This window comes from Hyperoodon ampullatus (assembly GCF_949752795.1).
Source record: "Hyperoodon ampullatus genome assembly, chromosome: 16".
In the NCBI taxonomy this organism is placed as follows: Eukaryota; Metazoa; Chordata; class Mammalia; order Artiodactyla; family Ziphiidae; genus Hyperoodon; species Hyperoodon ampullatus.
Genome location: NC_136929.1, coordinates 53,142,192 through 53,155,863, shown reverse-complemented (window position 1 = coordinate 53,155,863; position 13,672 = coordinate 53,142,192). Strand labels below are relative to the sequence as shown.

Here is a 13,672-nt window from a genome sequence, read left to right as displayed (position 1 = left end):
CTCTACACCTAGGATCCATACCTCCAACATTGTGTACATGCACACACACACACACACACACACACACACACAGCAGCTTAGAACACCGTGTTGTGGTTAGGCTTTTGAGATATGCATTCATCATTCCCTGTCCTAGTATTAGTACCCTTTACATTTATAGAAATTTGTAGAAATGTGTATTATGGATAAAACACTGTAAAACCTTCTACTTATAACTAGTTTAAGATGCTGCATTTTAAATAATTGAGTCTTATTTGTATTTCAGTCACTCATATCAATTTATTTTGAGCATCTATTATGCTAGGGATCATGGTAGGCACCGTGCAGATAAAGATGAGAAAGACTAAAGGAACAAAGAGTCCAGTTGGGGAGACAGGAAGCAGACAACTATAGCATAGGTAGCAATGCTCTGACAGAGGAAAGCGTGAAGTGATTCGAGAGCACAGAAGACAAATCTGAAGATCAGAGCAGGCTTCCTGGAGGAGGTGACCATTGATATGAGCCTTGAAGAGTTCGTGGAAGTTAGTAGGCAAAGAAGCAGGGAAAGGCACTCTGGGTGGGAGAGAAGCCCATGCAGGGGCTCAGGGACAAGGACACACAGTGGGTTGAGGAAACTGCAAGTGGGCTGGCAGGGCTGCAGCAGAAGCAAAGAATGAAACATGGTAAAAAGGAGCACTGTCCTGGGAGGTCAGAATTTCAATGCCACAATAATATTAAAACACAATTATCCTATTAAACATACACAGTCAATTTCAGAAAACTCCTATCTTTTACATAGCAACACATTTATTTACATTCTCTGGGCCTGAACTTTTATCATGATCAACCAAATATATGTCCTTGGTCTTAAAAAGCAACCCATGGGATCTCTCTAGGAATCTGCCACACGAACTGACCATCTGCCAGCATCATGACACGTGTCTGAGATACAGCAGCAGTGTGCTACAGAGCTGAGTCATACTGGCTCACGTGAGCCAACTGCACATTTCTTTCTAACTCAGTGCTCAGGGGCGTCACTATTGATAGCTTAACATCGACCACCACAGAAATCAACAAACACTACAAATCAGGGCTGCTTTTTCTTCTGCAGGACGACTTAACCATTTCCTAGGGCATCACTGCACACACATTCCTCTCTTTTGAAACATCAGCTGGAGACATCACTTCTTGCTTTTTTTCCTCAAAGGCCTTCTGAGTTACCGAGGAGTTTGCTACAGTTCTTAGCAGTAGATGAATCAAAGTAAAAGATGCACAGGTACAGGCTTTCAGCTGTTGTCTTTTTTGCCCTCTGATTTTAGGCTAAAGGAGATCCAAATGAGTGAATATGATGCTGCAACCTATGAAAGGTTTTCAGGGGCTGTTCGACGGCAGGTGCACTCCCTCCGAATTATCCTGGATAATTTACAGGTAATCAACATGTATGGACCAAGAAAATAATCTGGGCCCCAAACTAGACCCACCCCAAAGCTACTGGAGAAAGTTATCTGAACCCTAATCAGCCAGTCCAAAAATATTAGTCAATGCCAAAATGTTTGCATAAAACTGTGGGTCACTCCATGGCTTTCTTAGTTCAGTTTGTCAGGTAAAAATATTTGACCTCACCTTTCCTCCTGTCCAGGAAGCAGTAATTTAACCAGTGACTCTAAAAGGCGTCAGACTTCCTGATTCTCCTCATCTAGATCTATGAGTGTCCCATCTCTACTAGAAATCCACAGATAGAATTCTCTGCCTACAAATCATTTTGTTGTGAATGACACTCCCAGGCAATGACAAGAACATTTTGGATCATCCAAGCTGTGCATCCCCTGGTCCCCACATTGCCGGCCTCTTTGCAGTTTCATAGGCTAGTCGTCCCAGAACGAGTTCATGTTGCTATTGCCCCTAAAAATATTAAGATGCTTCAATATTTCTTTTTTTTAATATTAAGTTGTTTTTGCATTTGATTTATAAGATAAACACCTCATGCCAGAGTCTGTAAAAAGCATGTCTGTATTATCTGTGATAACAGAGACTAGTAAGACATTTAGCATTATTAATAAGATTCCAGAGGATAAATTTTAAATGAACAAACTGCTTTCGAATCCATTAGAAGCATAAGATGCTTCAATATTTCTTAAGCAAAGATTTGTTATTTGGAGATTTTACACTTAAGATTGGGTTCTGACCAATTTGCACAGATAATTAAGGAAGGGCTAAGTATTCTGAAAAATCACAAATTATGTAAGATTGTTTTGCCTGAAGAGAGATAGAAGCCACGTTTCAGGGGAGAAGGGGCAGGGTTAGGAGCCAGGCTGTGGTGTGCTTCTCCGTTCCACTCTGGAATCTTCTATCCTTTCCTCTGAAGTCCATGGCCTTCAGTTATGCCCTTTCCCTCTTTGGTTCTTTTGGGGGGAAGTTTTATTATTATTTGCTAGTTATTGGAGGTGAGAAGTTTTCCTTATGCACTTCTAATCTACCATTTCAACCTCAAACTCTGAGAAAGCCTCATTTCTAAATAGATCTAAATGACATCAGGAGATTAGGAAAAGTTACATCACTTCCAAAGGGTAAGGAAGGAGAAAGGTCTTTATAATGATTAACTAGAAGCCTAATTTCAAAATCTAGGGAGTGTAAGACTTAAGTCGTTTGCTTTAAAAAAAATCCATATACAGTTATTTAAGATAAAACAGCATAAGATTTTATATAAATTATGTGAACAACATAACATTGAATGATTGGATTTTCTTCCATAGTCACTCACTGTAAAAGTACTCATTTCCAGGCTTCCCTGATGGCGCAGTTGTTGAGAGTCCGCCTGCCGATGCAGGGGACATGGGTTCGTGCCCCGGTCCGGGAAGATCCCACATGCCGCGGAGCGGCTGGGCCCGTGAGCCATGGCCGCTGAGCCTGCGCATCTGGAGCCTGTGCCCCGCAATGGGAGAGGCCACAGCAGTGCGAGGCCCACGTACCGCAAAAAAAAAAAAAAACTCATTTCCCTGAACACTGAGAGCAACTTCTGGGTGAGCTCTGAGCTCCAGGGCAAGACAGTAGGCAAATAAGACCCAAAATGAGTGGTTCACAGGAGATGAGGGTTATGGGAGGTATGGTGCTGCTACTAAAACTGAAGAGTGAGTATAGTCCCGTCATTCGTTCATTTCTTAAGTTCTTGATGGGATAGAAAAATAAAATGCAGGGCTTCCCTGGTGGCGCAGTGGTTAAGAATCTGCCTGCCAATGCAGGGGACACGGGTTCGAGCCCTGGTCCGGGAAGATTCCCACATGCCGCGGAGCAACTAAGCCCGTGCACCACAACTACTGAAGCCCAGGCGCCTAGAGCCTGTGCTCCGCAACAAGAGAAGCCACCGCAATGAGAAGCCCGCGCACCGCAACGAAGAGTAGCCCCCGCTCGCCGCAACCAGAGAGAGCCTGCACACAGCAACAAAGACCCAACGCAGCCATAAATAAATTAATTAATTAATTTGTTAAAAAAAGAAAAGGAAAAGAAAATGCAGTCCCTGCCCTCAAAGAAGGAACTTAAAGAAGACAAGCAAACAGTTTCCTAAGTTCTGTAGAGAAGTATGTGCACGATTCTATGGGATGAATGAGAAAAGGCTTCACCGAGGATGCAATGCTTGAGTTCACTCTTAAAAGAAGCTGAGGAATTTTCCAGGTGCTTGAGGAGTGAGGGCATTCCAGACACAGGACACAGCACATACAAGTGCACAGAGGCATGAGAGAGCACAGTGAGTTCAGAGAATAGCACGTTATGCAGTGTGACTGAGAAGACCGTGTACGTGGTGGGGCACAAATGGCAGGGGAGAAGGCTGGCACAGTTGTAAGGACCAGACCGTGATCTGGCCCTGGATGCCTTGCGAACTTGCACACAACATTGGGTTTGACCCGGTGGACAAACAGGCCATTGGAGGATTCACAGTACTAGGAAGAGATACAAGAATACATTTATTTATTTATTTATTTATTTATTTATTTATTTATTTATTTATTTATTTATTTTTATTTTTTATTTTTTATTTTTTTTATTTTTGCAGTACGTGGGCCTCTCACTGTTGTGGCCTCTCCCGTTGCGGAGCACAGGCTCCGGATGCGCAGGCTCAGCGGCCATGGCTCACGGGCCCAGCCGCTCCACGGCATGTGGGATCCTCCCGGACCGGGGCACGAACCCATGTCTGCTGCATCGGCAGGCAGACTCTCAACCACTGTGCCACCAGGGAAGCCCTAGAATACATTTTTAATTGAAGGAATCAAAATCCTCATCTGGTATTAGTTAATATCTTGATTGATATTCATTGGGCACCATACTATAGTTACTTTTACAAACATCAATGCATTTAATCCTCACATCAACCCTTTAAGATAAATGATATTATGTTTGCAAGATCAGCCAAAGGAAGAAAAGTCAGGCCCAGTGCTGTGACTTCTTAAAGTAGGACACCAATTAAGCCTGGGTTAGGATTAGGGTTAACATTAAGGAATGACTCTTCTGTGAAACACCACAGCAATGAGACCAGTATCAGAAAACCATGTTTAGTTTTGCTTCCAGCTTGCAAAAAGAGAAATGCAAGAAAATTGTGAAGGACTCAAAGAAAGGCAGCAGATAAGACTAAATAGATGGAAAAGATTTTCTTTTTTTTTTTGGAGCCAAAAAAAAAATTCTGTAAAGGTATTAGGGTTAATAACTTTCTAAATACCCTCAAATAGAGTAAATAATTATCTCAGGGAAGTTTTCATTCTCTTCTCCCCTGGGAATCTGAAAAAGAGAAAACAGGCTTAAATAATGGCAAGGAAGAGCTTTAAGATATAAGAAAAGGAATAGAAGTAATTTAATCCTTAAATGAGTACCTAAAATAGATATAGAATTTCCATCTCTAGAAATCTTTACAAATAACACCAGCATTTTAATAACAGCAAGCATTTATTGAGCAATTACCATGTGCCGGTTATTCTACTAGGTGCCTTATGTTATCAGCAGCATCACCAAGATCTCTTCCATCATCATCAACACCAAAAAGATCATCATCATCATCATCCTTAGTGGCTAATAATGCCAGCTCTGGAGCCAGACAGCCTGAGTTCTGTAAAATGGGATAAACAGATAAAAGGCAGTTATTAAGATTAACTAAGATGATTTGTCTTGTAGGAGCAGATATCAATGGTGCCATAACAGGCTCAAGGGCAGTCAGAGCAGAGACAGCATTGTGGGACCCCCGCCATGCCCTCCAGTTTCCTTCTTTTATTTTTTCTTTTTCCTTAAAAGAAAAATTAAATTTACTTGTGATTTTAAAAAAAAGATTAAGATGATACACATAAACCCCTTAAAACAGTGCCTAGCATATTGCATTCTCTACAGAAGAATTAGCTTCATCATTTCCTTCATTGCACTTGCTAATATTCATCAACCTGGACTGCGGGCCAGGCACCCAGTCAAGTACTTTACATTCATTGTGCTATTTAGTCCTTACAATAACCAGTCAGTATTATTTTCTACATTCGATAGATAAAGAGACTGAGCCACATAAATTATCTCAATTCTCACAATCTTATGAAATACAGATATTTTGTTCCCACTTTATAGTGAGGGAACTGAAGATTAGGAAGATGTCATAGCTTGTCCTGGGTCCCTGTGGCTAGCGAAGCAGGTGTCTGAGCCCAGAGCCCAGGTCCCTATGATCTCTTAAGCCTGTTATCGTCTTCCAACTCTACAACTCTGTGAAAAGTATAACTTTCACATATACTCTTAAAACATTTTGCGTCATTATCCAAATGCCAACACAGGATCCTCATCTGGTATTAATGTCTTGATTGGTATTCATTGGGCACCAAGCTCTAGTTACTTTTACAAACATCATTGCATTTAATCTTCACATCAACCCTTTAATATAAATGATGTTTTATTTACAAGATCAGCCAAAGGAAGAAAAGTCAGACCCCCTGCTGTGACTTCTTAAGTATTTTCAAGTGTTTCCCTTATCGAATCTTCTTCTTTTTTTTTTTTTTTTAATCCAAGGTGTTTTTCTCAAGTGGGGCTTCTGAAGTCCTCAATTTGGAAAGATAGTGCCAGTTGCAAACAGCTGCTGGCCAAGGATAGACAGGACCTCATGTGGAATATGAATCTTTAGATTGCAACGAAAACAGGAAGACCTGGATTTGGTCACCTTTTGGCCATCTCCTGCCAGTCCTGTGTGGTTTTGATTGACAATAACATCCAGCTGTCTTGAGGTTATTGTGTAATCCCGGTAACAATGGGTGTTTCCTCAGTGATCAGCACAGAGTCGGGCCAGGAACTAGCAAATCATCATTCGGGGTGACTTTGAAAGCACAGCTTCAAGCCCATGCATTGAGAGGCTGGGCTGAGATCTGAGGAAAGGGAACATCTTGCCGCGCGTGTCGACGCTGCGTCCGCATGTGCCTCTGTTGCATCACGGGTCACTCTTCTCAATTAAGACAGCTGTCATCAGTGACCTTCCTTTGCTTCTTGACTGGATTCTTCATGGGATATCATAGAGTCCCAGTGATTGGACCTTTTATGAATCAGTAGCAAGAGTTTTCTCATTAGAATAGTAGGGTCTATAATAACTTCAATTATACTCGGTTCAGAATCTGAATCTCTGATTCCAGCTTTCCCTAACAATAGAAAATATCCATTTCTACAAAAAGCCACTGATTTTTTTAAGGTTTTTAAATTTTTTTTTATTTATTATTTATTATTTTTTTATATTTTTGCAGTACATGGGCCTCTCACTGTTGTGGCCTCTCCTGTTGCGGAGCACAGGCTCCGGACGCGCAGGCTCAGCAGCCATGGCTCACGGGCCCAGCTGCTCCGCAGCATGTGGGATCTTCCCAGACGGAGGCACAAACCCATGTCCCCTGCATCGGCAGGCAGACTCTCAACCACTGAGCCACCAGGGAAGCCCAAAGCCACTGATTTTAATCATATCTTCTCTCCAGTGTTTTTTCTAATCTACAATCAGTAATTTCATTCTCAGGCTAAACTAAACTAGCCTTTCTCTGATTGCTTTGCCTAGCATGATATCTCCATGAACCAACAATTACGTTCCATTTTTTTCTTTAGTGGTTCAAAATGAACTTGTGTTCAGATAAATGGTGTTTGTGAACACTGATGTGTGACGTGCACTGTGCCTGGCACTGAGGGCACAAAGATTAATAAGATATTGTCTCTGTACTCACAAAGGTATTAACTTCAAGAGGCAGGGAAGACAGGCACCTGCACAGATCATTTCTGTTTAATATGTAAGCGTCTAGGTAGAAGAATGAACAGTATGCAGTGGATGCCCAGAGGAAGGGGATTCTAGGATAGACTTTGAAGGAAAGAATCCATGACCTGAGTCTTGAAGGACACACGAATATTAACCAGACAAAGAAGGGTGAAAACAATGCCCAGCAGAGGGCACAGCACAGACAAAGGCCTGACACTGTGGTCTCAGGTGTGAGCTGAGGTCCAGCCAAGGGCAGGATACCACTCAGTGTGAGATGCAAAAGGCTTTGAGGCTGAGTGGCAGGTTGGTGCCAGGTAAAGAACTTTATTCTGAGCCCCTACTTTGCTGTATGTAAAGAATGGAAAGCATTTCCCCATTCGCTTTGTTTAATCTATAGTAACTGTGTTTCACCCAGTGGACATTTACTGAATATCTATTTTGCCTAAGAGTTCTTGCCTTCAACAGCTAACCTTCTAGTGAAGAAGACACGTTTAGTTGTAAGAGAAGACACAATATGGTAGATGCCACAGAATGATTTTTAACAAAGTGCTATGGTTATGTGGACAGATGTGCGAGCAACTTCTAGGTTGGGCAGTTAGGGAAAGACTCACAGAGGAAATGTCGTTTGAGCTGGACCAAGAAGGATGAGTATGGTTTCAATTGACAACTCTTCTAAGGATGCGGATGGAAAGATAGTCTTGAGCAGAGCTTCTCAAACCTTCTGTGGAGAGGGGCCAGGTTTTTTTTCAAGTGATCACAGATGAATTTCTCTTTTTTTACCCTTTTTTTTTTTAAGATCAGTCCTTCAAACACATTGTTAATTGGGAAAATAATGCCTTCATGTTTGTGTTTCTCTAACATTCAAGTAACAAATGTAGTGGCTCCTAAGGAAGCTTATTTCTATAGTAGCTCAGTAGACTGTTCCCAGTAACTCCTTACAAAGACTACCTTGTTCTTCAACTCTCTTTTCCTTTTCACGGACTAATACTTTTATAAAATAAAATAGAAATGAATTACTGAAAAAATGATATAAAAAATAACATACGAAATACAAGCCCATATTATTTAATATTAGATTCAACAAACATAAAATTACTTTGTCAAATTGCCATCTAAGTTTCTAAATGATTACTGTCAACTTCTGTGACCTGTTTCATCACAGACCAGTAACAAGTGTTCACACACCAAAGGCAATCTGGGTAGCTCTAGTCAAGACAGAAGAAACCTATGAGCCAGGGACAAAGACTACAAAGAATACAAGGCTGTTTAGAGAATGGCAAACAGTCCAACGTGACTAGAGTTCAGAGTTTTGGGATGGGCTTGTGGGCAGGGAGTAATAGGAGAGAAAACTAGAGAGAAGGTGAATCCATGCTGATTGTCTTTTGTAACCAGTGAGGAGCATGGATGTGACTGAGAAAGGCAGTGGTGTGGTTTTATCTTCTTTAAGAAGTTTCATAATCGTGCAGTTACTAAGTCTTAGAGGAGAGAGAGGTGGAAGAAGCCAGGAAGTCATATCATAACATTACTTCAGTTATTCAGGTAAGAAGTGATGGGAACCCAAACCAGGGTAATTGAAGTGAAAATGCAAAGGATGGGACAGTTGGGAGGTATGACCAGAAGACAGTGACTGATGGAACTTGGGGTGAAGGGGATGGTGAGGTTTTCAAGCCCTAGGGGACAGAACTAAGGAACACAGGAAGAAGAGAGGCTTGTGGAGAAAGCAGATGTTTGGTTTGGCTGTTATTATGTTTTCTCACTACTGGGACACCTATGGAAAAATGTCAAGCAAGCATGGTATTTGAAGATTTTAAGATATGACTTGAGTTCAAGAGCAAGGTTAGGACCAGATAGGCTTACATATCTGTATAGATATGTCTGTATTTTTCTGGTCATCTGTGTAGAGAAATGGCCCAAACCAAGAGGGAAGATGTGTTGATGATGGTGAGGGTATAGAGCAAAGAGGGGGAAAGGTAAAGACGGGCCTGTCAAGGAACATCTGCATTTCTGGGGAGAGGAATAAAATGCTAGTTACTCTTTCTTAGCACACGAATGGCTCTTCACTTAGCACGTGGCATCAGTGGCCATGAGAGGACAGCGTCAGCCGAGCGCAGCCTAGAAGTACAGTCCTGACTTCCAGGCTGCGTGAGCAAAGGCATCGAACGCAATCTTTGCCGGGTGACCATTAAAAGGATTAAAATACTAAAAAGCTGTAAACAGTACAAAACCCATATGACAGAAATTGGAGAAGAATGCTAGTGACATACAAGAAGCTTTGAAGAGTTTTTGCGAAATTTAATGCAGTGTGACCCCTATGAGTAATAGTACCAAAGACAATTCAAACTTCCTAAGAAATAGCATTCCTAGCAAGTAAGTACAGGAGACCACAAATCACATTAACATCTCTTGCTTGGAGAGGCAGGGAGTAGAAGAGAGAACCCTAGAGCTGGTGAGAAGCAGGTCACTTGACCTCCATGTTGTCACTGCCAAGCAGCAACATTTGAAAGCAACAGCTCTGAGGAGCAGTGGAGGGGTGGAGAGGTCTAGACTTTATGCAGTGGCATAAAGCGACAAGCTGGAAAGGCAGTAACTCTGGGAAAGGGGCCAGACCAGCCTCAACTTATACTTGGCTTAAAGACCAGATCAAACAAATGCCAAATGGCCCCATTGCAATGGCTTTTCCAAACAAAATAAGAAATGATGTGGAGATGAAGTTCTCATGCTGTGACTGTCCGTAGTTCCAACTCCTTCCCTGCAGAGTTCTTGAGCTAGTACTATAGCTTTCCTTCAACTACTAACACCAGTCTAAAATCTTCAAGGAGAATTCTAATAATAACAAAGTGGAGAATCCATCCAATCTGTGGCTGCACAGTTTTGAGCAGCCATCCTATCATCCAAGAATGAGGACACAAAAAAATTACATAAGATGAGCTCTATGAAATAATTCTGCAGGGAGGCAGAATAATAGAAATTCAAGATGTAGAAGAAGAAGATGCTGATAGGCTAGAATATTTTCTTCAGAAAACATCACATTTTTAGAAAACATCTGCTTTGTGTTCTCAAAATTCAAAGAAACCTGAAGTATGTGAAATAAGGAAAGACTAGAAGAAAACTACAAGTGCAGTGCCAAAGCTGAAATCTACATTAAAAGTAGAAAGAACAGACTCAATCCAGTCTTAAGTACTAATGTGAAAGGAAAACTTGAATTGTTATTCCATACTGAAGAGGTAAATCTATGAGAAAGCTGGTCAACAAAAACAGAGCAGAGAGCTAACACATAGAGCCATGAGCCATACCAACAAGTAGAACAGTACTTGGCCCATGGTAAGTGCTCAGTAAGTATATGCTGTACCAACGATATTCCCGAAGAGGCCACCAAAAAGCACGCATAAACAATAATTCAAGTAATAGTAAAAGAAAACTGTGCTGAGCCAAAGACAGGCTTAAGTCAATGGATCAAAAGACCTTTACTGAGTACCAGGCAAAGTTAATGAGAAGAGATAAGCACCTCGCCACAGCCTCATGGAATTTTAACATTTTGAAAACAAAGAAAATAAGAATGTAAAAAAAAAGAAAAAGAGGGCTTCCCTGGTGGCGCAGTGGTTGAGAGTCCGCCTGCCGATGCAGGGGACATGGGTTCGTGCCCCGGTCCGGAAAGATCCCACATGCCGCAGAGCAGCTGGGCCCGTGAGCCATGGCCGCTGAGCCTGCGCGTCCGGAGCCTGTGCTCCGCAACGGGAGAGGCCACAGCAGTGAGAGGCCCGCGTACCGCAAAAAAAAAAAAAAAAAAAAAAAAAAAAAAGAAAAAGAAAATATCCTAAAAGCATACAGGCAGACAAAAACTAAGCTATTGTCCAAGAAAGAAAAATTCATCTTACATTAATTGTCCCTGAAACATTGAACACCAGAGATCGTGAAACAACGTCTGCAGGATCTGGGGGGAGAAAAGTTGTGACCCAAGAATTCTCTACTCAGCCGAAGTACAAAGGTGACACAAAGACATTTTCAGATATTCAGAGACTTAAAATATATGTCACTTAAGTATCCTTTTGAAAATAATTTTGAAGTAAATATGTATACATACATGTGCACACACACATCTGTACATACATATGTGTAAATATTCCAGCCAGTTAAGAGAGGAATCAAATTCCTTAAGAATGGGAAACCTGTGGTATAAAAGGACCAGCAATGAGAATTGGAAGCAGTTAAACACAGATTCAGATCTAAATAATTGTGGTAAATATGTTTAAAAGAAAACTCAAATATCAAGAATAATGTTTTTAAAGATACACAATATAAAATAGTACATTTAAAAATAATAAATAAGGCCTAAATTCCCATATTGTCTCAAAAATTAAACAAAAATCAGAGGTTGATATCAAGAAACAGAAGGTTTGTAGTGAGGTGGATGGGCCTAGAGTCTGTCCTACAGAGTGAAGTAAGTCAGAAAGAGAAAAACAAATACCGTATGCTAACACATATATATGGAATCTAAGAAAAAAAAAAGGTCATGAAGAACCTAGGGGCAAGACGGGAATAAAGACACAGACCTACTAGAGAATGGACTTGAGGATATGGGGAGGGGGAAGGGTAAGCTGTGACAAAGTGAGAGAGTGGCATGGACATATATACACTACCAAACGTAAAATAGATAGCTAGTGGGAAGTAGCTGCATAGCACAGGGAGATCAGGCGGTGCTTTGTGATCACCTAGAGGGGTGGGATAGGGAGAGTGGGAGGGAGGGAGACGTAAGAGGGAAGAGATATGGAACATATGTATATGTATAACTGATTCACTTTGTTATAAAGCAGAAACTAACACACCATTGTAAAGCAATTATACTCCGATAAAGATGTTAAAAAAAAAACACAAAAAACTGAACAGCAGTTGACAATTGACCTAGGGATGACGTGGACACAGTAACATATGGTCAGAAACCACTGGAAGTTGAGAGGCTTTGCCAGTGGTCCAGGTGCGAGATGTGAGGGAAAGAGCAGTCAAAGATGATCCCCGGGTATGTGGCCTGAACAGCTGAAAGAATGGGGTTGCCCTGTTGCCTTTTGTTGAGAGAACTTGGGGAGAGTGGGCGATGGGCTCTAGGGCTCAGTTTTGAACTGTTAAGTTTAAAATGCCTGTTATACATGCTCACTGATATGTGTAGTTCCCAGCTCCTTTGAAGTACAAAATATCTAATTCTTGAAGGAAAGATGTGAAATTGCTCACAAAAACTCCTTGTAAAATGACAGTAAGTTGTCACCCAAAGTAATAGTTTAGTTCCACATCACCATCCAAGAGTACAAACTCTTCTAACAAGAATCGTCTTTGTTAAGTACATGAACCACCATTTTTTTTTCTGGCAATGAGATGTCACTTCAAGAAACAGAGAATTCCCTAAAATAACAAGGTCTGTATCTGCTCTTTTTTTTTTTGACATTTCACCGTTTAGAGCAGCTGGCAACCTAACAGGTATTTAGTAGAATATTTTTTTACTATGTCAAAATATCGAGAATCAGGGACTTCCCTGGTGGTCCAGTGGTTAAGACTCCACGCTCCCAATGCAGGGGGCCCGGGTTCGATCCCTGGTCAGGGAACTGAATTCCACATGCCACAGATAAGAGCCCGCATGCGGTAACTAAAAGACCCTGCACGCCACATCGAAGGTCTTGCACGCGGCAGTGAGGATCCTGCGTGCCGCAACTAAGACCTGGCACAGCCAAATAAATAAAATAAATAAACAAGTATTTAAAAAATATATTGAGAATCACAAAGAAAATTTTTTTATTGTTTCCACTGATTTATAATTTGTTATTTTACAAATACTGTACAAAAGTTTACCTTAATTCTTTTTCGTTTGACGCAAATTAATAGCAAAAAGTATTTTGTTGGTCGAACATGGAGAAATGTTAAAATAATGGGAGCTAATGTTTAATGAAAGAATCACTGCTCCCAGGTATCCTCCATATCCATTTACATGTATTTGTTCACCCAACAAGTATTTAGTGATGGTCATCTATATGTTTTACTCTGTAGAATGGATGTGCTTTCTACAAAAATTGCTACTTAAACCTTTCTAATCTTTTCATGAAATAATTCTAAAGGAATAATAGAAGATTGGCTTGCTGGTAGAGTTTACAGATAAAAGAAGTCTTGCTTAACCATAACCCAAATAAGTGAAGACTTAAGACTTAAGACTTAGAATACTTTCAGGGCTGAAATCACAAGACAAAGTTCACAAACCGCAAGATAATTGGTTTTTGTCAAGTTTATTCCTCCTAAATGTCCTCACTGCTATAGATGTGTGTGTGTGTGTGTGTGTGTGTGTGTGTGTGTGTGTGTGCACGTGTGCTCACACTTTCTGGTAACCAAATTATTTCTCAGAAAATGAATTAACCAGAATATATCATCCTCTGAGCATTTCAGTTAATCTAAGTGTTCTTTACATGAAAGTAATAAAACTGT

At 40.9% G+C, this 13,672-nt stretch overlaps 1 protein-coding gene across 1 annotated transcript in view; it reads left to right on the top strand.

Moving 5' to 3' along the window:
* The window catches only part of VWA8 (von Willebrand factor A domain containing 8), a gene marked incomplete at both ends in the record, with an annotated part of 368,930 nt that overhangs the window by 328,971 nt on the left and 26,287 nt on the right, over positions 1-13,672 (top strand). Inside the window, one exon of the mRNA XM_079721796.1 lies at positions 1,299-1,407. Within this exon, the coding sequence (XP_079577922.1) occupies positions 1,299-1,407 (109 nt within the window). The remainder of the gene's footprint in view (positions 1-1,298; positions 1,408-13,672) is intronic.